The sequence below is a fragment of the Oncorhynchus mykiss genome, chromosome 7, assembly GCF_013265735.2.
Source record: "Oncorhynchus mykiss isolate Arlee chromosome 7, USDA_OmykA_1.1, whole genome shotgun sequence".
Taxonomy (NCBI): Eukaryota; Metazoa; Chordata; class Actinopteri; order Salmoniformes; family Salmonidae; genus Oncorhynchus; species Oncorhynchus mykiss.
The window spans coordinates 85693266-85719337 of NC_048571.1; the positions used below are offsets into that span (position 1 = coordinate 85693266).

General features: G+C 48.0%; 1 protein-coding gene across 2 annotated transcripts in view; it reads left to right on the forward strand.

Annotated features, from left to right (window-relative positions):
- vgll4b (vestigial-like family member 4b) overlaps positions 1–26072 on the forward strand; it is a 94950-nt gene that overhangs the window by 43421 nt on the left and 25457 nt on the right. The window contains exons 1-2 of one of the 2 annotated variants that reach the window (XM_021610782.2): positions 3271–3896; positions 22336–22552. In XM_021610782.2, the coding sequence (XP_021466457.2) occupies positions 3815–3896; positions 22336–22552 (299 nt within the window). In that variant the 5' untranslated portion in view covers positions 3271–3814. Of the gene's footprint in view, positions 1–3270; positions 3897–22335; positions 22553–26072 lie in introns of those variants that run through there. The other variant, XM_021610783.2, reaches the window with a different exon arrangement.

Consider the following 26072-nt stretch of genomic DNA (forward strand, 5'->3'; position numbering starts at 1 on the left):
CACGGTTTTCCATGTTTGGGTAGGTTTTAATAGTCACAGTGGGAACAACATCTCCTATACACTTCCTGATGAACTCAGTCACCGTATCTGTGTATTGGTCAATGTTATTCCCAGAGGCCACCCGGAACATGTCCCAGTCCGAGTGATCAAAACAATCTTGAAGCGTGGATTCCGATTGGTCAGACCAGCATTGAATAGACCTTAGAGTTTCCGCCTATGGGATGCTGGCCTTCGAGGCAATGTTCCTCTGTCCAGTGTCTGTGTTATTTTTCCCATCTTTTATTTTTATTGGCCAGTCTGAGATGTGGCTTTTTCTTTGCAACTCTGCCTAGAAGGCCATCATCCCAGAGTTGCCTATTCACTGTTGACGTTGAGACTAGTGTTTTGCAGGTACTATTTAATGAAGCTGCCAGTTGAGGACTTGTGAGGAGTCTGTTTCTCAAACCAGACACTCTAATGTACTTGTCCTCTTGCTCAGTTGTGGAGACATCTACTACCACTATCATATTAGAGCCATAAAGGAGACTAGACATCTACCACCCCACTGCCACTATCAGATTAGAGCCATAAAGGAGACTAGACATCTACCACTATCAGATTAGAGCCATAAGGCTCAAACACAGTGTAGCGACTTTAACCCAACTAAACTGTTAGTCTTGGTTTGTCAGTCGCTAGATCAGGGTTCAGGTCCCAGTCAAGGAATTCACTTCAATGTGTTTTTTTTGTTTGTTTTTTTAACAGATAAATTGGGAATAGTTACAGGAGAGAGGAGGAGGAGGAGGAGGAGGAGGGGGGGTGAGTGAATGAGCCAATTGGAAGCTGGGGATAATTAGGTGGCCATGATGGTATGAGGGCCAGATTGGTAATTTAACCTGGACACAGGGGTCAACACCCCTACTCTTACAATGAGTGCCATGGGATCTTTTGCGACCACAGAGAGTCAAGGCCCCTGTTTAACGTCCCATTGGAAAGACATCACCCTTCAGAGGGCATTGGGATATTTGTCCCTATTCACTGTCCTGGGGCATTGGGATATTTGTCTCTATTCACTGTCCTGGTGCATTGGGATATTTGTCTCTAATCATTGCCCTGGGGCATTGGGATATTTGTCCCTAATCATTGCCCTGGGGCATTGGGATATTTGTCTCTATTCACTGTCCTGGTGCATTGGGTTATTTGTCCCTAATCATTGCCCTGGGGCATTGGGATATTTGTCTCTATTCACTGCCCTGGGGCATTGGGATATTTGTCCCTAATCATTGCCCTGGGGCATTGGGATATTTGTCCCTAATCATTGCCCTGGGGCATTGGGATATTTGTCCCTAATCATTGCCCTGGGACATTGGGATATTTGTCCCTAATCACTGCCCTGGGGTATTGGGATATTTGTCCCTAATCATTGCCCTGGGGCATTGGGATATTTGTCCCTAATCATTGCCCCGGGGTATTGGGATATTTGTCCCTAATCATTGCCCTGGGGCATTGGGATATTTGTCTCTATTCACTGCCCTGGGGTATTGGGATATTTGTCCCTAATCATTGCCCTGGGGCATTGGGATATTTGTCCCTAATCATTGCCCTGTGGTATTGGGATATTTGTCCCTAATCATTGCCCTGGGGCATTGGGATATTTTATTTCAGACCAGAGGAAAGGGTGCTTCCTACTGGGCCTCCAACACCACTTCCAGCAGCATCTGGTGTCCCATCCAGGGGCCCAACCCTACTTAGCTTCAGAGGCAAGCCAGCAGTAGGATGCAGGGTGGTATGCTACTGTTTAGTAAACATAATTTACCAACGGCTCATATCATATGCCTATGTATATGCTTGTGAAAAGAGGAGATGCAATTGTAGAAAATGTCTGCTGTGTTTTTTTATGACCCTGTTTCAGCTATCAAGAACTGTGACGTAGCTGCGAATGAAATGTCTGTTTTTGTTGACATGTTGGCCGTGAAGCCGTCTGTCCTGTAGTGTTTTTCTGTGCCACTAGAGGGCAGTAGAACATCACTGTACATTGTCCTGGAATAACTGTGGGAAGCTCTGCAACTGATTTCTACATGAATTTACTTTGTAAATAAGGTCTACCGGTAATAAGATTCGGTAAGATATTTGGTCAATTATCAGGACATTTGCATTTTTCTACTATCAAAATGAAGAAATATAATGTTGTATTTGAAGATCTGAGTAGTGGATTTTGAGGAACGGTTCTATACAATACAGAATATTACAGATTTATTGACAAACTGTTTTGTCGTCAAGAAAACAATAGTTCCGTAATGTCACAGTGATCTGTTTGGAAGCAGGAACCAGGTTGAATAGAGCTCTTTGTATGTTGTTTTGGCCAAAACCGCACTGTTTCCTGTCTGCCAAATTTTACATGGGCTACTAGCCCCGCCTTGTTTTTGCTTGCTTTCTCCCAGCTCTCTCCCACACTCACTGGCTCCCACCTCCTCTTCAGGGCCGGGATACTGCATTTGGGGCACAGACCCCCCCCCCCCCCCCCCCCCCCCCTCCTCCTTCCACACACACAAATAAAAAAAAAATCTGCTAACTCCCAGCATTAACACATTATGCCATGGTGTAGAGAAAAATATGCAATGTTTTAATGAGATTCATCGCATTCTGTCATGATGCTAAGAAAATGCAATTTAAAGATAATTTTCCACCCTCGTGGCAAAAAGTGAAGAATTGCAGGAAATTAACAGTTTTTATTGCTCATCTCATGATTTTGTTCACATTTTGACATGAGGCTGAGAATTTTACAGTTTTAAAGCTAATTTCCCTCCAATTCTACACTTTTGTAATGTTACCCCCTTTTTCCTCCCCAATTACGATCTTGTCTCATCGCTGCAACTCCCCAACGGGCTCAAGGGCGGCGAAGGTCGAGTCATGCGTCCTCCGAAACATGACCTGCCAAGCCGCGCTTCTTAACACCCGCCTGCTTAACCCGGAAGCCAGCCGCACCAATGTGTCACACCGTTCAACTGACGACTGAGGTCAGCCTGCAGGCGCCCGACCCGCCACAAGGAGTCGCTAGAGCACGATGAGACAAGTAAAGCCCCCCTCCCTCCCGGCCAAACCCTCCGGACAACACTGGGCCAATTGTGCGCCACCCTATGGGACTCCCTGTCACAGATGGTTTTGATACAGCCCGGGATTGAACCCTGGTCTGTAGTGACACCTCTACCACTGCGATGCAGTACCTTAGACTGCTGTGCCACTCGGGAGGCCCAATTCTAACCTTTTTGCTATCATATGCAAATGTTTTGTTGGGGCCCCCTGGAGTGCCCATGTGTTGGTAATCCAGCCCTGTATATTTTCCCTCTCTCACCCCTTACTGGTCCTGCATTTGGACGGTTGATCTTGTGAAGAAAAAAGAATCCCTGACATCTGAGGAGCTCCCGGGATTTATCAAGCATGCCTAGTGGTCGCAGCCTGCTCTGAGGAAACGGGTGTACATTCGAGTCATACCAAGCTGAGCCTGCGTGTCAGTACAGTCGACTTTACAGCTGGCTGTAAGGTTAGGAAGAACTGGCGCTACCTTTTTAGTCTGAACATACATTTATACATTCTTTTACAAGTATTATACAAACTCCATTTTTAATTTTTGTCGGGAACTATTTTTTAAAGCGTTTTACCTTGATTCGATGATATTATTTTTGCGCGCAGAAAACTTGAGCTGAAGGCTGGGCCTTTTAACTGCTCTGTGTCGACCGACGTAAATTAAACCGACTGCGGCCGCCTCATTTTCCTCTCGACTCGGGTTGGAAGCAAAAATAAAGCAGGTCTTTTTTGTTGTTGTTGCCTAAACTGTTAAATGCTTGTTACAAAAATGGATCTGTTGAATTATCAGTACCTGGACAAAATGAACAACAACATCGGCATACTCTGCTATGAAGGTAAACGCATTACTTTAATCAACTCTGTTCTTTCCTTGATTAGCAAACTGTTTTAACACGTGAAATTGCAACAACACAATGACATAAAACACAACATTAAAATCGCTGGTTAATTTGTTGCCTTTAACTAGTCGCATCTGTTTTGTAAAAAAAAAAAAAAAAAATGTTTTGAAGTAATAAGTTTCATGATTGTGTTTAAAATAAATCGGGAAATATCACCCCCGCTACTACTGCTGTAGATGTGTTGGATACTCATGGAATAATGTGTTTTCTATCGTAGAAGATCTTAAACATATTCCAAGTGTTATAGTAGCAGTAAGAGTGATTGTAACTGAAACCTGGTGAACTGAAGTACACTTTCATGCCAGGGAATAATTCCTCTAGAAATGTGGGAATACATCTGACCTCGTTTCCATTCTGTCGGTCCCCCTCCCTGGCCACTACACCAATGTTGTACTATTGAAACTAAGATTCAAAGAAGCACGTCTCTTATTGATCATCAGCGGATCTGTCATCCTAGTGGAATTGTTATTGTTCAGTCGTGTGTGAATGAATATCGGCTCTTACTGACACAAGTATTATTGACTCACAGGAATGATAGAGAGGATTTGCAGAATTGATCTTGATTTGCTCAGTATTAGATTTTTGTTATTATCTACCTGTGGACAATTTGGTCATCCATTTGCACGTGTGTGTGTGTGTGTGTGTGTGTGTGTGTGTGTGTGTGTGTGTGTGTGTGTGTGAATATCAGAACACAACATCTCCTCCACTGACCTGTATTCAGGTTGACTCGCATGAATTATACCGGTTGTGTAATTAGTCTGACACGCTCACCATTTCGATGTATCACAGACCGAGTCAGTCATTGTCTCTGTGCTTGTCCTCTGCTTTTATTAGGTAATAAATAGTAGTAGGCTCCTCCAGACAGAGATGGACTTCACGTGCTCTGTTTTGCCTGTTGTTGGTTAGGCCTGTCTGTGGTCCATTGTTCCTCCGTTGTGGACCATAATCACACCTTTGTTTACATATTTCACTCCAGCACGATGGTTGATGAAATCCTCGGGGCTTTTTTTTTTTTTTTTAATGAGGAGAAGGATCATTGTGGATATTCACTATAAGCTAAGTGATATCCTGCATTGTGTCATTAGGCAGTTAACCCACTGTTCCTAGGCCGTCATTGAAAATAAGAATTTGTTCTTAACTGACTTGCCTGGTTAAATAAAGGTAAAATAAAAAATAAATAAGAATTACTTACTGTTTAACAACAGGGTGCGAGGCAGACGGTCATCATGACTAGAGGGTCCGGTATGTAAGGGCCTGTAGGTGTTTGGCTGAGGGCCTGTAGGTGTTTGGCTGAGGGCCTGTAGGTGTTTGGCTGAGGGCCTGTAGGTGTTTGGCTGAGGGCCTGTAGGTGTTTGGCTGAGGGCCTGTAGGTGTTTGGCTGAGGGCCTGTAGGTGTTTGGCTGAGGGCCTGTAGGTGTTTGGCTGAGGGCCTGTAGGTGTTTGGCTGAGGGCCTGTAGGTGTTTGGCTGAGGGCCTGTAGGTGTTTGGCTGAGGGCCTGTAGGTGTTTGGCTGAGGGCCTGTAGGTGTTTGGCTGAGGGCCTGTAGGTGTTTGGCTGAGGGCCTGTAGGTGTTTGGCTGAGGGCCTGTAGGTGTTTGGCTGAGGGCCTGTAGGTGTTTGGCTGAGGGCCTGTAGGTGTTTGGCTGAGGGCCTGTAGGTGTTTGGCTGAGGGCCTGTAGGTGTTTGGCTGAGGGCCTGTAGGTGTTTGGCTGAGGGCCTGTAGGTGTTTGGCTGAGGGCCTGTAGGTGTTTGGCTGAGGGCCTGTAGGTGTTTGGCTGAGGGCCTGTAGGTGTTTGGCTGAGGGCCTGTAGGTGTTTGGCTGAGGGCCTGTAGGTGTTTGGCTGAGGGCCTGTAGGTGTTTGGCTGAGGGCCTGTAGGTGTTTGGCTGAGGGCCTGTAGGTGTTTGGCTGAGGGCCTGTAGGTGTTTGGCTGAGGGCCTGTAGGTGTTTGGCTGAGGGCCTGTAGGTGTTTGGCTGAGGGCCTGTAGGTGTTTGGCTGAGGGCCTGTAGGTGTTTGGCTGAGGGCCTGTAGGTGTTTGGCTGAGGGCCTGTAGGTGTTTGGCTGAGGGCCTGTAGGTGTTTGGCTGAGGGCCTGTAGGTGTTTGGCTGAGGGCCTGTAGGTGTTTGGCTGAGGGCCTGTAGGTGTTTGGCTGAGGGCCTGTAGGTGTTTGGCTGAGGGCCTGTAGGTGTTTGGCTGAGGGCCTGTAGGTGTTTGGCTGAGGGCCTGTAGGTGTTTGGCTGAGGGCCTGTAGGTGTTTGGCTGAGGGCCTGTAGGTGTTGGGTAATGGCTCAAGTGGTTCAAATACTTAGTAGCTATAGTTATGCTTGATTTAGCCTTCCTGTTGCAATCAAACCAATAGAAACGTCCCTAAAGTACAAACACTGACCTTGTGGCACTCCAGGCTAAAAACAAAAAGCATTTGAAATAGTATTTGAACCCAGGAAGGTGTGCTAAAGAGGGTGACAGTGTAGGGGTCACCAGCCCCTAGCACCGTCAAACTCAACTCTGGACCTCAAAGCCAGTTCCACTGTGTGTGTGTTTTCATTGTTCCCCTCTAATCAGGGACTGATTTAGACCTGGGACACCAGGTGGGTGATTCCCCTCTAATCAGGGACTGATTTAGACCTGGGACACCAGGTGGGTGATTCCCCTCTAATCAGGGACTGATTTAGACCTGGGACACCAGGTGGGTGATTCCCCTCTAATCAGGGACTGATTTTAGACCTGGGACACCAGGTGGGTGATTCCCCTCTAATCAGGGACTGATTTTAGACCTGGGACACCAGGTGGGTGATTCCTCTCTAATCAGGGACTGATTTTAGACCTGGGACACCAGGTGGGTGATTCCTCTCTAATCAGGGCCTGATTTAGACCTGGGACACCAGGTGGGTGATTCCTCTCTAATCAGGGACTGATTTTAGACCTGGGACACCAGGTGGGTGATTCCCCTCTAATCAGTGTCTGATTTAGACCTGGGGACACCAGGTGGGTGATTCCTCTCTAATCAGGGCCTGATTTAGACCTGGGACACCAGGTGGGTGATTCCCCTCTAATCAGGGCCTGATTTAGACCTGGGACACCAGGTGGGTGATTCCCCTCTAATCAGGGCCTGATTTAGACCTGGGACACCAGGTGGGTGATTCCCCTCTAATCAGTGTCTGATTTAGACCTGGGACACCAGGTGGGTGATTCCCCTCTAATCAGGGTCTGATTTAGACCTGGGACACCAGGTGGGTGCAATTAATTATCAGGGAGAACAGAAAACCAGAAGGCTCCAGGCCTCATAGGGCATTGTTTCCCAGACTAGGTCCTCGGGACTCCAAGTGGTGCACGTTTTGTGTTTTGACCTAACTACACAGCCGATTCAACTAATCATCAAGCTTTGATAATTTGAATCAGCTGTGTTGAATGAAGAGTTGAATCCACCCTGCCCTAGCAGCTAGCCCTCCTGTTGCTGCCATCACTAGCTGGCTGTTAGAGGGGTAGACAGACATACCATGCATGCTTTCCTTCCTGGGTTCAACATGATCTCTGTCACCCAATCACTCCCTCGGGTCTCTCACTCCCTCGGGTCTCTCTCTCCCTCGGGTCTCTCTCTCCCTCGGGTCTCTCTCTCCCTCGGGTCTCTCTCTCCCTCGGGTCTCTCTCTCCCTCGGGTCTCTCTCTCCCTCGGGTTGCTCTCTCTCTCGGGTCGCTCTCTCTCCGATCTCGCTCAATTCACTCTATCGCTCAATCACTTTCTGATCTCACACTCTCTGATCTCTCTGATATCGCTCAATCACTTTCTGATATCTCTCTTTCTCACTCTCCGATCTCGCGTTCTCTCGCTCTCTCTCTCGTTCTGATATCAATGTAAATTCAAAGAGCTTTATTGGCATGGGAAACCTATGTTTACATCTCTTACCTCTCTGATCTCTCTCTCTCTCTCTTTCTGGTTTCTCTATCCGATGTCTGTGAGGTGGAAAATTGGAAACAGAGGGGATGGACTGGTATGTAAATAGAATGGCTCATCAAACCGACAATCACAAACCTTAAATCCACCAGCATGCCCACTTCCTGGTTTGGCTACTGCCTGCATCACTACATTCCCTATGGGCCCTGGTTCAAAAATAGTGCACTATATAGGGCCCTGGTTCAAAAATAGTGCACTATATAGGGAATGGAGTGCCATTTGGAATGACATGGTGATGGCCTACATGCTGCTGCTGCTGCTGGTACATTAAACCTGCCTGTCACCCTGACCGGGCCTTAACCCCCCCCAACCTGAGTTCATCCAGCATGCTGCTACCTAAGGGGATTCTCAACATTCCATCAGTGGAAGGAACAGCAGAGGTATTCCAACGTATCAGGATCTGTCTTTCACACTATTATAAATCACTGTGAGCTACAGAGAGAAATATCGACAGTGCCCGGGCGTAAAACGTGTTTTCTTTTGGCTCTATACTCAAAGTTTGGATGTGAAATCAAACAACAATGACTATCAGTGTAGACTGTCAGCTTTAATTTGAGGGTAATTAGATCTGTATCGGGTGAACCGTTTTAGAAGTTACAGCACTTCTTGTACATCGTCTGCCCCATCTTTTAGAGGAGCTAAAGTAAACGGTACAAATTCACCTGTGTATTGAAGTCGTAAAAAGTAGGGACAAATTTGGGTCAATTTCGCTGGTAACTAATTGACACCTCATTAATGAACATAACACCCCCCCCCCCCACTGCCTCCAGCTCACCTGACGTTACACTGCCTCCAGCTCACCTGACGTTACACTGCGTCCTGCTCACCTGACGTTACACTGCCTCCAGCTCACCTGACGTTACACTGCCTCCAGCTCACCTGACGTTACACTGCCTCCAGCTCACCTGACGTTACACTGCCTCCAGCTCACCTGACGTTACACTGCCTCCAGCTCAGGAGCTACTCTCACGTCTGACAAGTGGTCATGAAGCTTATGGTTGTACTATGGACTAAATATGTATTGGACAGACAGGGAAAGGACAGGTTGTACTATAGACTAAATATGTATTGGACAGACAGGGAAAGGACAGGTTGTACTATGGACTAAATATGTATTGGACAGACAGGGAAAGGACAGGTTGTAATGTAGACTAAATATGTATTGGACAGACAGGGAAAGGACAGGTTGTACTATAGACTAAATATGTATTGGACAGGGAAAGGACAGGTTGTACTATAGACTAAATATGTATTGGACAGGGAAAGGACAGGTTGTACTATAGACTAAATATGTATTGGACAGGGAAAGGACAGGTTGTACTATAGACTAAATATGTATTGGACAGACAGGGAAAGGACAGGTTGTACTATAGACTAAATATGTATTGGACAGGGAAAGGACAGGTTGTACTATAGACTAAATATGTATTGGACAGACAGGGAAAGGACAGGTTGTACTATAGACTAAATATGTATTGGACAGACAGGGAAAGGACAGGTTGTACTATGGACTAAATATGTATTGGACAGGGAAAGGACAGGTTGTACTATAGACTAAATATGTATTGGACAGGGAAAGGACAGGTTGTACTATAGACTAAATATGTATTGGACAGGGAAAGGACAGGTAGTGCTATAGACTAAATATGTATTGGACAGGGAAAGGACAGGTTGTACTATGGACTAAATATGTATTGGACAGACAGGGAAAGGACAGGTTGTACTATAGACTAAATATGTATTGGACAGACAGGGAAAGGACAGGTTGTAATGTAGACTAAATATGTATTGGACAGACAGGGAAAGGACAGGTTGTACTATGGACTAAATATGTATTGGACAGACAGGGAAAGGACAGGTTGTACTATGGACTAAATATGTATTGGACAGGGAAAGGACAGGTTGTACTATAGACTAAATATGTATTGGACAGGGAAAGGACAGGTTGTACTATAGACTAAATATGTATTGGACAGGGAAAGGACAGGTAGTGCTATAGACTAAATATGTATTGGACAGGGAAAGGACAGGTTGTACTATGGACTAAATATGTATTGGACAGACAGGGAAAGGACAGGTTGTACTATAGACTAAATATGTATTGGACAGACAGGGAAAGGACAGGTTGTAATGTAGACTAAATATGTATTGGACAGACAGGGAAAGGACAGGTTGTACTATGGACTAAATATGTATTGGACAGGGAAAGGACAGGTTGTACTATAGACTAAATATGTATTGGACAGGGAAAGGACAGGTTGTACTATAGACTAAATATGTATTGGACAGGGAAAGGACAGGTAGTGCTATAGACTAAATATGTATTGGACAGGGAAAGGACAGGTTGTACTATGGACTAAATATGTATTGGACAGACAGGGAAAGGACAGGTTGTACTATAGACTAAATATGTATTGGACAGACAGGGAAAGGACAGGTTGTAATGTAGACTAAATATGTATTGGACAGACAGGGAAAGGACAGGTTGTACTATGGACTAAATATGTATTGGACAGACAGGGAAAGGACAGGTTGTAATGTAGACTAAATATGTATTGGACAGACAGGGAAAGGACAGGTTGTACTATGGACTAAATATGTATTGGACAGACAGGGAAAGGACATGTTGTACTATAGACTAAATATGTATTGGACAGGGAAAGGACAGGTTGTACTATGGACTAAATATGTATTGGACAGGGAAAGGACAGGTAGTGCTATAGACTAAATATGTATTGGACAGACAGGGAAAGGAGAGGTTGTACTATAGACTTAATATGTATTGGACAGACGGGAAAAGGACAGGTAGTGCTATAGACTAAATATGTATTGGACAGACAGGGAAAGGACAGGTTGTACTATAGACTAAATATGTATTGGACAGGGAAAGGACAGGTTGTACTATGGACTAAATATGTATTGGACAGACAGGAAAAGGACAGGTAGTGCTATAGACTAAATATGTATTGGACAGACAGGGAAAGGACAGGTTGTACTATGGACTAAATATGTATTGGACAGACAGAAAAAGGACAGGTGGTGCTATAGACTAAATATGTATTGGACAGACAGGGAAAGGACAGGTTGTACTATGGACTAAATATGTATTGGACAGACAGGGAAAGGACAGGTTGTACTATAGACTAAATATGTATTGGACAGGGAAAGGACAGGTTGTACTATGGACTAAATATGTATTGGACAGGGAAAGGACAGGTTGTACTATAGACTAAATATGTATTGGACAGGGAAAGGACAGGTTGTACTATAGACTAAACCAGTGGCTGTGATTGGCTTGGACTGTTCCAATCCTTTCCAAGCCCATTTTACTGTTATGTAAGTCCCATATGGCAGCCTATTCCCTACATAGTGCACTACTTCTGACCAGGGCCCTATGTAGGGAATAGGATGCTGTTTGGGATGTAGCCTGTGATTACCTCTTGATGTAGACAGTCAAGTGACTGTAGACGGATTGAGAATTTTCACGGATGTTGTCAATTGTCAGTTACTCATCTCTCCCTGTCAGTTACTCGTCTCTCCCTGTCAGTTACTCGTCTCTCCCTGTCAGTTACTCGTCTCTCCCTGTCAGTTACTCGTCTCTCCCTGTCAGTTACTCGTCTCTCCCTGTCAGTTACTCGTCTCTCCCTGTCAGTTACTCATCTCTCCCTGTCAGTTACTCATCTCTCCCCGGTCTTTCAGCAAGGCTGGCGACGAGAGGATAGTTGTTGCTCTCTCTCTCTCTAATTGAAAGGGCTTTATCTCTCTCTCCCCTGCTCTCTCTCCCCTGCTCTCTCTCCCCTGCTCTCTCTCCCCTGCTCTCTCTCCCCTGCTCTCTCTCCCCTGCTCTCTCTCCCCTGCTCTCTCTCCCCTGCTCTCTCTCCCCTGCTCTCTCTCCCCTGCTTTCTCTCCCCTGCTTTCTCTCCCCTGCTTTCTCTCCCCTGCTTTCTCTCCCCTGCTTTCTCTCCCCTGCTTTCTCTCCCCTGCTTTCTCTCCCCTGCTTTCTCTCCCCTGCTTTCTCTCCCCTGCTCTCTCTCCCCTGCTATCTCTATTCTTCTCTCTCCCCTGCTCTCTCTATTCTTCTCTCTCCCCTGCTCTCTCTCCCCTGCTCTCTCTCCCCTGCTCTCTCTCCCCTGCTCTCTCTCCCCTGCTCTCTCTCCCCTGCTCTCTCTCCCCTGCTCTCTCTCCCCTGCTCTCTCTCCCCTGCTCTCTCTCCCCTGCTCTCTCTCCCCTGCTTTCTCTCCCCTGCTTTCTCTCCCCTGCTTTCTCTCCCCTGCTTTCTCTCCCCTGCTCTCTCTCCCCTGCTCTCTCTCCCCTGCTTTCTCTCCCCTGCTTTCTCTCCCCTGCTTTCTCTCCCCTGCTTTCTCTCCCCTGCTTTCTCTCCCCTGCTTTCTCTCCCCTGCTCTCTCTCCCCTGCTCTCTCTCTTCTTCTCTCTCTCTTCTTCTCTCTCTCTTCTTCTCTCTCTCTTCTTCTCTCTCTCTTCTTCTCTCTCTCTTCTTCTCTCTCTCCTCTCTCTCCCCTTCTCTCTCTCCTCTCTCTCCCCTTCTCTCTCTCCTCTCTCTCCCCTTCTCTCTCTATTCTCCTCTCACTATTCTCATCTCTCTCTCCTCTCTATTCTTCTCTCTCTATATTCTTTCCTTTTCTCCGCTGAGATAATGTGTCTGTTGTACCTCAGCAGAGGAACAGTTTCCTCCATTAATGACTTCAGTCACAGATGATTTGTTATTTCTCTGCTGTCTGACTGTGACCAATGAGGCTTACTTTTCTCTGCTCTGATAACCTTGTAGAGATCTAGCTGAGGGACTGACTAGTGTGATAGATAGTGAGAATGCATTCCAAATGGCACCCTATTCCTTATATAGTGCACTACTTTAGACCAGAGCCCTATTCCCTATATAGTACACTACTTTAGACCAGAGCCCTATTCCCTATATAGTACACTACTTTAGACCAGAGCCCTATTCCCTACCCAGTCCACTACCTTAGACCAGGGCCCATAGGTAGTGCACTACTTTAGACCAGGGCCCATAGGTAGTGCACTACTTTAGACCAGGGCCCATAGGTAGTGCACTACTTTAGACCAGGCCCCATAGGTAGTGCACTACTTTAGACCAGGGCCCATAGGTAGTGCACTACTTTAGACCAGGGCCCATAGGTAGTGCACTACTTTAGACCAGGGCCCATAGGTAGTGCACTACTTTAGACCAGGGCCCTATTCCCTATAGTGCACTACTTTAGACCAGGGCCCTATTCCCTATAGTGCACTACTTTAGACCAGGGCCCATAGGTAGTGCACTACCTTAGACCAGGGCCCATAGGTAGTGCAGGCCTCTCTACTGAGTGACCGTGTCAATGTGAATTTGTTTATCTGAAATCCCAAAATGATCCCAGATCAGCATTTCTACTTGTGCCCTGTCGTGCCCACTGTCCGCAAATAGCGGGTACAGCAGAATGCCTTCTGCCTTCATCTCTGTCCACTCCGCCTCCTAGCTAGTCACGTGACCTGATGACAGGACAAAATCCATCTCTACCCAGGAGCTACATTGTGTGCTTACTGTATCTGTTTGGTCTGTCCCAGTCACTCCAGACCACACAGCAAGGCCTGCTCACTGAGCTATTTATGTCCAGTAGTCTATTCCAGAGTAGAGAGACTGGCTGTCTGGAACTGTGGACAGAGTAGAGAGACTGGCTGTCTGGAACTGTGGACAGAGTAGAGAGACTGGCTGTCTGGAACTGTGGACAGAGTAGAGAGACTGGCTGTCTGGAACTGTGGCTCTTTAGAGCCTGGTCTGCTGAGGGGGAGTCTCGGTTTTTGATGGATAACTACTTTGTTATACTACTTCGTCCATCTCCAGCTAGCGCTAGCTGGAGACGGCAGGCTTGGTAAGCGTTAGCTGGAGACGGCAGGCTTGGTAAGCGTTAGCTGGAGACGGCAGGCTTGGTTAGCGCTAGCTGGAGAAGGCAGGCTTGGTTAGCGCTAGCTGGAGACGTCCGGCCTGGTTAGCGCTAGCTGGAGACGTCCGGCCTGGTTAGCGCTAGCTGGAGACGTCCGGCCTGGTTAGCGCTAGCTGGAGACGTCCGGCCTGGTTAGCGCTAGCTGGAGACGTCCGGCCTGGTTAGCGACAGCTGGAGACGTGCAGGCCTGGTTAGCGACAGCTGGAGACGTGCAGGCCTGGTTAGCGACAGCTGGAGACGTGCAGGCCTGGTTAGCGACAGCTGGAGACGTGCAGGCCTGGTTAGCGACAGCTGGAGACGTGCAGGCCTGGTTAGCGACAGCTGGAGACGTGCAGGCCTGGTTAGCGACAGCTGGAGACGTGCAGGCCTGGTTAGCGACAGCTGGAGACGTGCAGGCCTGGTTAGCGACAGCTGGAGACGTGCAGGCCTGGTTAGCGACAGCTGGAGACGTGCAGGCCTGGTTAGCGACAGCTGGAGACGTGCAGGCCTGGTTAGCGACAGCTGGAGACGTGCAGGCCTGGTTAGCGACAGCTGGAGACGTGCAGGCCTGGTTAGCGACAGCTGGAGACGTGCGGGCCTGGTTAGCGACAGCTGGAGACGTGCGGGCCTGGTTAGCGACAGCTGGAGACGTGCGGGCCTGGTTAGCGACAGCTGGAGACGTGCGGGCCTGGTTAGCGACAGCTGGAGACGTGCGGGCCTGGTTAGCGACAGCTGGAGACGTGCGGGCCTGGTTAGCGACAGCTGGAGACGTGCGGGCCTGGTTAGCGACAGCTGGAGACGTGCGGGCCTGGTTAGCGACAGCTGGAGACGTGCGGGCCTGGTTAGCGACAGCTGGAGACGTGCGGGCCTGGTTAGCGACAGCTGGAGACGTGCGGGCCTGGTTAGCGACAGCTGGAGACGTGCGGGCCTGGTTAGCGACAGCTGGAGACGTGCGGGCCTGGTTAGCGACAGCTGGAGACGTGCGGGCCTGGTTAGCGACAGCTGGAGACGTGCGGGCCTGGTTAGCGACAGCTGGAGACGTGCGGGCTTGGTTAGCGCTAGCTAGCACAGGGGAACAAGAGGGCATTGTTTCGTGTTTGTTTTGACTCTCGTTTTATGTAACTGACTTTCATGCGTTTTAAGTATTTATAAAAGGCATCACATGCCAGGGACTCAGTTTAGGTTTCAGAGAATGTAGGCCAGAAATATAATTTAGCAGAGACATGGGGTCAATGCTTAGTTTCTGCCTAGAGAGGGTTGGGGGGGAGGTAGGGTTGAGGTTCTCCCCTTTCTGAGCCTCTAACTCCAGCCTTCCTGTCGTGTTTGAAGTCCGCCGAGGGCTCTCTCCCTCTCATCATGTAGAAGTTAATAGGATTCTTTGAGTAGATCAAACACGCAGTGTTTCCCCTGACACAGATCTTTGTTTCATACCGCCCTGCTCTGTTCAGACGATAGGTTACCTTACTACTTGACTGAGCTGTGGTTGGGCTTCACTTTGTTGTGTCATGCTCAAAGAGGAAAGCGCCTTCCCCGAACTGTTGCCACAAAGTTGGAAGCACAGAATCATCTAGAATGTCATTGTATGCTGTAGCGTTAAGATTTCCCTTCACTGGAACTAAGGGGCCTAGCCCCAGCCATGGAAAAATAGCCCCAGACCATTATTCCTCCTCCACCAAACTTTACAGTTGGAGCTTTGCATTCGGGCAGGTAGCTTTCTCCTGGAATCCACCAAACCCAGATGCATCCGTTGGACTGCCAGACGGTGACTTGTGAGTCATCACTCCAGAGAACGTGTTTCCACTGCTCCAGAGTCCAATGGCAGCGAGCTTTACACCACTCCAGCCGATGCTTGGCATTGCGCGTGGTGATCTTAGGCTTGCGTGCGACTGCTCGGCCATGGAAACCCATTTCATGGAGCTCCCGACGAACTGCTTATTGAGTGTTGCAACTGAGGACAGACGATTTTTACGAGCTACGCACTTCAGTACTTGGCGGTCCGTCCCGTTCTGTCAGCTGGTGTGGCCTACCACTTCGCGGCTGAGCCGTTGTTGCTCCTAGTCCACTTCACAATAACAACACTTAGTTGACCTGGGGCAGCTCTAGCAGGGCAGAAAATTGACCAACTTACTTGTTGGATAAGTGGCAACCTGTGACGGTGCCACGTTGAAAAGTCACTGGGGTCTTCAGTAGGGACCATTCTACTGCCTATGTTTGTCTATTGAGATTGCATGGTTGTGCACCCGTTTTTATGCACTCGTCAGCAACGGGCGTGGATAAAATTTGAAGGTGTGTCCACATACTTTTGTGTGTGTGTTATTTATATACATTATTTATATACAGTTGAAGTCAGAAGTTTACATACACCTTAGCCAAATACATTTAAACTCAGTTTTTCACAATCTCTGACATTTAATCCTAGTAAAAATTCCCTGCCTTAGGTCAGTTAGGATCGCCACTTTATTTTAAGAATGTGAAATGTCAGAATAATAGTTGAGAGAATGATTTATTTCAGCTTTCATTTCTTTCATCACATTCCCAGTGGGTCAGAAGTTTACATGCACTCAATTAATATTAGGTAGCATTGCCTTAATTTTATTTTACTTGGGTCAAACATTCCACAAGTTTCCCACAATAAGTTGGGTGAATTTTGGCCCATTCCTCCTGACAGAGCTGGTGTAACTGAGTCTGGTTTTTAGGCCTCCTTGCTTGCACACGCTTTTTCAGTTCTGCCCACAAATTTTCTATAGGATTGAGGTCAGGGCTTTGTGATGCCAACTCCAATACCTTGACTTTGTTGTCCCGAAGCCATTTTGCCACAACTTTGGAAGTATGCTTGGGGTCATTGTCCATTTGGAAGACCCATTTGTGAGCTTTAAGCTTTAACTTCCTGACTGATGTCTTGAGATGTTGCTTCAATATATCCACATAATTTTCTTTACTCATGATGCCATCTATTTTGTGAAGTGCACCAGTCCCTCCTGCAGCAAAGCACCATCACAGCATGATGCTGTCACCCCCGTGCTTCACGGTTGGGATGGTGTTCTTCGGCTTGCAAGCTCTCTCCTTTTTCCTCAAAACATAACGATGGTCATTATGGCTGAACAGTTCTATTTTTGTTTCAGACCAGAGGACATTTCTCCAAAAAGTACAATCTTTGTCCCCATGTGCAGTTGCAAACCAGTGTCTGGCTTTTTTATGTCTGTTTTGGAGCAGTGACTTCTTCCTTGCTGGGCGGTCTTTCAGGTTATGTCGATATAGGACTCGTTTTACTGTGGATATAGATACTTTTGTACCTGTTTCCTCCAGCATCTTCACAAGGTCCTTTTGCTGTTGTTCTGGGATTGATTTGCACTTTTCGCACCAAAGTACGTTCATCTCTAGGAGACAGAATGCGTCTCCTTCCTGAGCGGTATGACGGCTGCGTGGTCCCATGGTGTTTATACTTGCGTACTATTGTTTGTACTGATGGTACTTTGAGATTTATTTTAAACTGCAAAACCCTTACGCACCACTGCACTTTGTAGACCAGGGTTGGCTGGCCTTCTCTAGTCACTCATAGGCTCAGTCACTGGTGTACTTTTATTTACAAAGCCATTTTGGGTTTACTACCTTTTTATTTGTGCATTTTTATTGTTCAGAAATGTGGTGGGTACTCTCTTCGTTCACTGGACTTTATCCTGCTAACTGTTCCAAATGTCCAAACTGAATTTGGTAAAAGGGTTTTTATGTACTCTGCACCATCGTCTTGGATCACCTTACAAAATACTTTTAAACTGGAAGAACTTGTTCCTGATTGGTGTTTGTTTTTAAATCACTGATGAATGATCTTGAGGCTGATTCCCTGACCTGTCAATGTTTTTAATTTGTTTATGTTTATGAAGTCCCGTTTCAGTGTACATACAGAGTACATGTGTACTCATTGTTTTACATGTCAATGTTACGTGGCAGGATAATTGGGCTGTAGTTGACTTGTTGGATGGCTCGTCGGGCTGTAGTTGACTTGTTGGATGGCTTGTCGGGCTGTAGTTGACTTGTTGGATGGCTCGTCGGGCTGTAGTTGACTTGTTGGATGGCTCGTCGGGCTGTAGTTGACTTGTTGGATGGCTCGTCGGGCTGTAGTTGACTTGTTGGATGGCTCGTCGGGCTGTAGTTGACTTGTTGGATGGCTCGTCGGGCTGTAGTTGACTTGTTGGATGGCTCGTCGGGCTGTAGTTGACTTGTTGGATGGCTCGTCGGGCTGTAGTTGACTTGTTGGATGGCTTGTCGGGCTGTAGTTGACTTGTTGGATGGCTTGTCGGGCTGTAGTTGACTTGTTGGATGGCTTGTCGGGCTGGAGCTGACTTGTTGGATGGCTCTTCGGGCTGGAGCTGACTTGTTGGATGGCTCGTCGGGCTGGAGCTGACTTGTTGGATGGCTTGTCGGGCTGTAGTTGACTTGTTGGATGGCTTGTCGGGCTGGAGTTGACTTGTTGGATGGCTCGTCGCGCTGTAGTTGACTTGTTGGATTGCTTGTCGGGCTGGAGCTGACTTGTTGGATGGCTCGTCGGGATGGAGCTGACTTGTTGGATGGCTTGTCGGGCTGTAGTTGACTTGTTGTGTTGTGAGTGGCTGTGTTCGTGTTTTTCACCTTTATTTAACCAGGTAGGTTAGTTGAGAACACCTTTATTTAACCAGGTAGGCCAGTTGAGAAGAAGTTCTCATTTACAACTGCGACCTGGCCAAGATAAAGCAAAGCAGTGCGACACAAACAACAGCACAGAGTTACACATGGAATAAACAAACATACAGTCAATAACACAATAGGAAAGTCCTATATAAAGGGTGTGCAAATGAGGTAGGATGAGGGAGGTAAGGCAATAAATAGGCCATAGTGGCGAAATAATTACAATTTAGCAATTAAACACTGGAGTGATAGATGTGCAGAAGATGCATGTGCAAGTAGAAATACTGGGGTGAAAAGGAGCAAGATAAATAAATAAATAAATACAGTATGGGGATGAGGTAGATAGATGGGCTATTTACAGATGGGCTATGTACAGGTGCAGTGATCTGTGAGCTGCTCTGACAGCTGATACTTAAAGTTAGTGAGGGAGATATGAGTCTCCAGCTTCAGAGATTTTTTGCAGTTCATTCCAGTCATTGGCAGCAGAGAACTGGAAGGAAAGGCGGCCAAAAGAGGAATTGGGTTTGGGGGTGACCAGTGAGATATACCTGCTGGAGCGCGTGCTACGGGTGGGTGCTGCTATGGTGACCAGTGAGATATACCTGCTGGAGCGCGTGCTACGGGTGGGTGCTGCTATGGTGACCAGTGAGATATACCTGCTGGAGCGCGTGCTACGGGTGGGTGCTGCTATGGTGACCAGTGAGATATACCTGCTGGAGCACGTGCTACGGGTGGGTGCTGCTATGGTGACCAGTGAGAGATACCTGCTGGAGCACGTGCTACGGGTGGGTGCTGCTATGGTGACCAGTGAGATATACCTGCTGGAGCGCGTGCTACGGGTGGGTGCTGCTATGGTGACCAGTGAGATATACCTGCTGGAGCGCGTGCTACATGTGGGTGCTGCTATGGTGACCAGTGAGATATACCTGCTGGAGCACGTGCTAGGGGTTGGTGCTGCTATGGTGACCAGTGAGATATACCTGCTGGAGCGCGTGCTACAGGTGGGTGCTGCTATGGTGACCAGTGAAATATACCTGCTGGAGTGCGTGCTAGGGGTCGGTGCTGCTATGGTGACCAGTGAGAGATACCTGCTGGAGAGCGTGCTACGGGTGGGTGCCACTTATGTTATGAGTGTTTGGCTGGCTGGATAGTAAGGTTGTTGCTTGTAGGCTTGTAGCTTGTAGCCTGTAGGCTGTAGCCTGTAGCTTGTAGGCTGCACAGTTAGTGGCTGGTTAAAGTCAGGCCGGCCCACTAAACTATTCTCTTAATTACCTCTTCCTCTCGCTCTCTTCTCTCTCTCTCTTCCCCCCTCCTGCCAAAAACAATGATGTCACCTCCGTTGCCATGGAGCGCTCTCAGACGAGCAGAAACACGCCAGTCAGGAAAATGGGCCACTTGTTTAGAAGGCTCCCTCTCTGCACATTCTAGACATTCTAAATGCTCTGAGTACCATTTCAGCTTGTTTAGAAGGCTCCCTCTCTCTGCACATTCTAGACATTCTAAATGCTCTGAGTTCCATTTCAGCTTGTTTAGAAGGCTCCCTCTCTCTGCACATTCTAGACATTCTAAATGCTCTGAGTTCCATTTCAGCTTGTTTAGAAGGCTCCCTCTCTCTGCACATTCTAGACATTCTAAATGCTCTGAGTTCCATTTCAATACTTGTTGTTTCAATTGTTCCCCAATAAGAAAGGACTGGATTGTTTTTCCTGGTATTTAGCTTTTAATTTTATTTCTGTGAACAATATGTTGCATTGAGTTGTATGACCCCCACCCCCCCCCCCAGGCCTTGTTCGACAGTGTGACTACTGTGAATTGGTTAGGTGAACAATGCTGTGCGTTGTTCATGGACATTGTGTGTGTGTTGTAATGATCTGCTTTGAACTGTTTCACATGGCACGTAAACTCTGCTCAGTAAAATGCTTCCCAGAGTTGAGTGAGTGGGCTAAACTCTCTTTTAGTGGAAAGTCCCCATGCGTACATATTGCCAGTAGTACTTTTCCTGTCGCCCCCCCACCACCACCTCTCCCACACACACACACACACACACACACACACACACACACACACACACACACACACACACACACTGAACTCTCTGCTATGTTTTGCTATTTTCTGGAACCAAGAAGGAACAGCATAAAACATGTATCTTAACATGTTTTCGTTATTCAAACCTTTCAAACCGGTTTTCCTGCAGACCTACCAGGACATTCAGACCTACCAGGACATTCAGACCTAGTCAGACCTACCATGACATTCAGACCTAGTCAGACCTACCATGACATTCAGACCTAGTCAGACCTACCATGACATTCAGACCTACCATGACATTCAGACCTACCATGACATTCAGACCTACCAGGACATTCAGACCTACCATGACATTCAGACCTAGTCAGACCTACCATGACATTCAGACCTACCATGACATTCAGACCTACCATGACATTCAGACCTACCAGGACATTCAGACCTACCAGGACATTCAGACCTACCAGGACATTCAGACCTAGTCAGACCTACCATGCTAGGACATTCAGACCTAGTCAGACCTACCATGCTAGGACATTCAGACCTACCAGGACATTCAGCCCTACCAGGACATTCAGACCTAGTCAGACCTACCATGCTAGGACATTCAGACCTACCAGGACATTCAGCCCTACCATGACATTCAGACCTAGTCAGACCTACCATGACATTCAGACCTACCATGACATTCAGACCTACCATGACATTCAGACCTAGTCAGACCTACCATGACATTCAGACCTACCATGACATTCAGACCTACCAGGACATTCAGACCTACCATGACATTCAGACCTACCAGGACATTCAGACCTACCAGGACATTCAGACCTACCAGGACATTCAGACCTAGTCAGACCTACCATGCTAGGACATTCAGACCTAGTCAGACCTACCATGCTAGGACATTCAGACCTACCAGGACATTCAGCCCTACCAGGACATTCAGACCTAGTCAGCCCTACCATGCTAGGACATTCAGCCCTACCAGGACATTCAGCCCTACCAGGACACTCAGCCCTACCAGGACACTCAGCCCTACCAGGACATTCAGACCTACCAGGACATTCAGACCTAGCAGGACATTCAGACCTAGTCAGACCTACCAGGACAGTCAGACCTAGCAGGACAGTCAGACCTAGCAGGACAGTCAGACCGACCAGGACAGTCAGACCTAGCAGGACAGTCAGACCTAGCAGGACAGTCAGACCTACCAGGACAGTCAGACCTACCAGGACAGTCAGACCTACCAGGACAGTCAGACCTACCAGGACAGTCAGACCTAGCAGGACAGTCAGATCTACCAGGACATTCAGACCTACCAGGATATTCAACATTCCTTGCTGTGATTGTGTAGATGCACTGGACATGTCTCTGGAGAAGGTCAGTCTTAGGCAGCGAGGACAGCTATGTTTTAATGTTGGAGATAAACTTCCTCCCCATTTGAGAACAAGATTCTAAATGTTGTCTTCTCTCTCTGTCTCTCTCTCTCTCTGTCTCTCTCTCTCTGTCTCTCTCTCTCTGTCTCTCTCTCTCTGTCTCTCTCTCTGTCTCTCTCTCTGTCTCTCTCTGTCTCTCTCTCTGTCTCGCTCTCTCTGTCTCTCTCTCTCTCTGTCTCTCTCTCTCTCTGTCTCTCTCTGTCTCGCTCTCTCTGTCTCTCTCTCTGTCTCTCTCTCTGTCTCTCTCTCTGTCTCGCTCTCTCTGTCTCGCTCTCTCTGTCTCGCTCTCTCTGTCTCGCTCTCTCTGTCTCGCTCTCTGTCTCGCTCTCTGTCTCGCTCTCTATCCTCTCTCTCCATCCAGGTGAGGCAGCCCTGCGAGGTGACCCCAGGATGCACCAGTCCATGTCCCTGTCATCATCTGGCGGCACCAACCATAGTCACCGAACAGGTCCTCCTCCCATCAGCCCTGGCAAGAGGAAGCACAGTCTCAGCACAGGACAGGACCAACAGGACAATGATGACCAAGACTGTGACAACCAACACGTGGCCAAGATGAGCCGGCTGTTTGCTGCACAGCTGTAAGTAAACACAGTGACATATATCTGCCGATGAAGCTAGTTTTCTCCTGTAATTCTAGCATCTTACTGGAATGTTACCATCGCTGCAGGAATGTCAACGTTTCCAAAGGTATTCAACTTCATAGGGAGGTGTTTAGCAGATGTTCACTGTTGTCAGAGGGCCCACGTGAGGGCTGTGCCACCAGCCATGAACAGTAGTTAGTTGGAAACATTAGTAATCCTGGATGCCTGAGAGAGATTAAGCTGCCGGGAGGTTGGCATGGCTCATTCCTCATGTTGCATGCCTGTGATTGGAGCACATGGCTGTGGCGCTGGCGGAGGCTGACCATGGCTGTGGCGCTGGCGGAGCCTGACCATGGCTGTGGCGCTGGCGGAGGCTGACCCTGCCCTCCCTATGTTTCTCCTCCCCTGCTTGAGGCTGCTTCTCCTCCCCTACTTGTCCCCTCCTCCTCCCCTGCTTGTCCCCTCCTCCTCCCCTGCTTGTCGTCTCCTCCTCTGCTTGTCCCCCCCTCCTCCTCTGCTTGTCCCCCCCTCCTCTGCTTGTCCCCCCCTCCTCCTCTGCTTGTCCCCCCCTCCTCCTCTGCTTGTCCCCCCCTCCTCCCCTGCTTGTCGTCTCCTCCTCCCCTGCTTGTCGTCTCCTCCTCCCCTGCTTGTCGTCTCCTCCTCCCCTGCTTGTCGTCTCCTCCTCCCCTGCTTGTCGTCTCCTCTCCTCCCCTGCTTGTCGTCTCCTCTCCTCCCCTGCTTGTCGTCTCCTCTCCTCCCCTGCTTGTCGTCTCCTCTCCTCCCCTGCTTGTCGTCTCTTCTCCTCCCCCGCTTGGCCTCTTCTCCTCCCCTCTTCTCCTCCCCCCTCCCCTCGCTCCCCTGCTTGGCCTCTTCTCCTCCCCTCTTCTCCTCCCCCCTCCCCTCGCTCCCCTGCTTGGCCTCTTCTCCTCCCCTCCCATCTCTCTGCCTTTGTGGAGATCAGGAGAAACTCTGTAAATAGGAGTGGCTGTATTGATGATAGATAGACAGTAAGGCTGAGGCAGCAGACCTCAACGTGGATCAGCACATATGTTTTCATTAATTACGACACTAAGGGATGGTACATGTCATGCTAACATCATGCTTTAATTTGTGTTGGGAGCCCATTATCAGTTTCTAAGTTATAATGTTAGCAAGCTAAATGTCCCTTACCTTGAACTAAGAGCTCTTGGGGGCATCTGAGCTCTTGGGGGCATCTAAGCCCTCGTGGGGCATGTAAGCCCTGACTAATGCCTGACAGGCAGCACTGTCTCCCAGGGTGTGTGACACCCCTAAGACCACAGCCAATCTCATGCAAGCAACACCGCAGCTAGTCTTGTGAGTGAGCTAGTTTTAGTTAGGTAGTCATATTAGCTATCTATCTATGCTGGTTGTTAGCGTGCATCAATGACAGGTGTATAACTGTAAGGGACACTCCTTGTTTTATAGATATTCACATGTACAGAGTGGGTGAGCTCCATTCCTGACAGGCTGATCAGATTCAGTAGACGCCTCAGAGGCTGTTAAATCAGGATGCTGCTGGCTAAAATGCCCTACGAGTGCATTGTGATCACAGGGCTCCTTGATGAGGTGGCTATCAGATCAATGTAGCCACAGGGCTCCTTGATGAGGTGGCTATCAGATTAATGTAGCCACAGGGCTCCCTGATGAGGTGGCTATCAGATCAATGTAGCCTCAGGGCTCCTTGATGAGGTGGTTATCAGATCAATGTAGCCACAGGGCTCCCTGATGAGGTGGCTATCAGATCAATGTAGCCACAGGGCTCCCTGATGAGGTGGCTATCAGATCAATGTAGCCACAGGGCTCCTTGATGAGGTGGTTATCAGATTAATGTAGCCACAGGGCTCCTTGATGAGGTGGTTATCAGATCAATGTAGCCACAGGGCTCCCTGATGAGGTGGCTATCAGATCAATGTAGCCACAGGGCTCCCTGATGAGGTGGCTATCAGATCAATGTAGCCACAGGGCTCCCTGATGAGGTGGCTATCCTACATCTGAACAAATGAATGTGTGACGTGTGGTACTTTTGGACAACCTTTGTTATATAGTGAGAAGTCGTGATCTTCAAATAACAAAAGTAATTTTTATTTTTGTATTTTTACGTACCATGGTGTTAGGCAGAGCAGAACCCCGTTGATGTGAATCATCCTCTTCCTTCCGCTTCCTGTAGTCCTGGATCAGCGCCTAGTGCTTGTTAACAGCCTGGTAATCTTGGGCGGGATCCTGATTTTCTCATACCGGGATTTGCGGTAATACCGGCAGAGCACACAAGGGGGTGCTAAAAACATAAGAATTCAACAACAACAAAAATACACAAACTAATAGCTAAATGTTAAATCACATAGACCCTCTTAATTAAATGCTAATGAGTGAAAACCAACTAATTACAATAACAGAGACTCATTAGTCGATATAGAATGCTACTGATTGGCCAGCTCGCTTTTCAAACAAACACGTGACTGGCTCAACTTTTCTACAATACTTGTTCATTATTTAAAATGATTAAGATTATTTACAAATATTAAAATGTATTGGAAAAACTAAAAATAACATTTTCACGGTATTGGAATAACCATTCCCGTGGCTTTTTCCAAATACCCCGCTATATGGTATACCGCCTACGACCTGGGAATGTGTTAAATAGGAGCCCTCCATAAGACAGGCTGTTGCCATAACAGGCGGTTGCCAAACCAGGCGGTTGCCATACCAGGCGGTGTTGCAGCCAGTCCAGCGGCAACATTTACATAATTTTTGGAACTGTTTAAGGATCTGAGGGCCCATGCCAAATCTTTTCAGCCTCCTGAGGGTGAATAGGTGTTGTCGTGCCCTCTCCATGACTGTGTTGGTGTGTTTGGACCATGTGAGATCCTTTAGGGAGTTGGACATCGACCCCCTCCACTACAGCCCCGTTGGTGCTCGTCCCTCTGTTTCCTGTAGTCCAGGATCAGCTCATTTGTCTTGCTAATGTTGATTGAGAGGTTGTTGTCCTGGCACCACACTGTCAGGTCACTGACCTCCTTATAGGTTGTGTCGTCGTCATTGGTGATCAGGCCTACCGCCGTCTTGTTCTGGCGTAATGATGGTGTTTGAGTGGTGCGCGGCCGCACAGTCGTGGGTGAACAGGACGCACAGGAGGGGACTAAGCACGCACCCCTGAGGGGCCACACGCGTTGAGGGTCTACGTGGCAGATGTGTTGCTACCTACCCTCACCACCTGGGGGCGTCCCGTCAGGAAGTCCAGGATACAGTTACAGAGGGAGGTGTTCAGTCCCAGGGTCCTTAGCTCAGTGATGAGCTTGGATGGCACTGTGGTGTTGAACGCTGAGCTGTAGTCAATGGACAGCATTCTCACGTAGGTGTTCCTTTTGTCCAAGTGGGAAAGGGTAGTGTGGAGTACAATAGAGATTGCGTCATCTGGATATTTTGGGGAGGTGTGCAAATTGGGTCCAGGGTGTCTGGGATGATGGTGTTGATGTGAGCCATGACCGGCCTTTCAAAG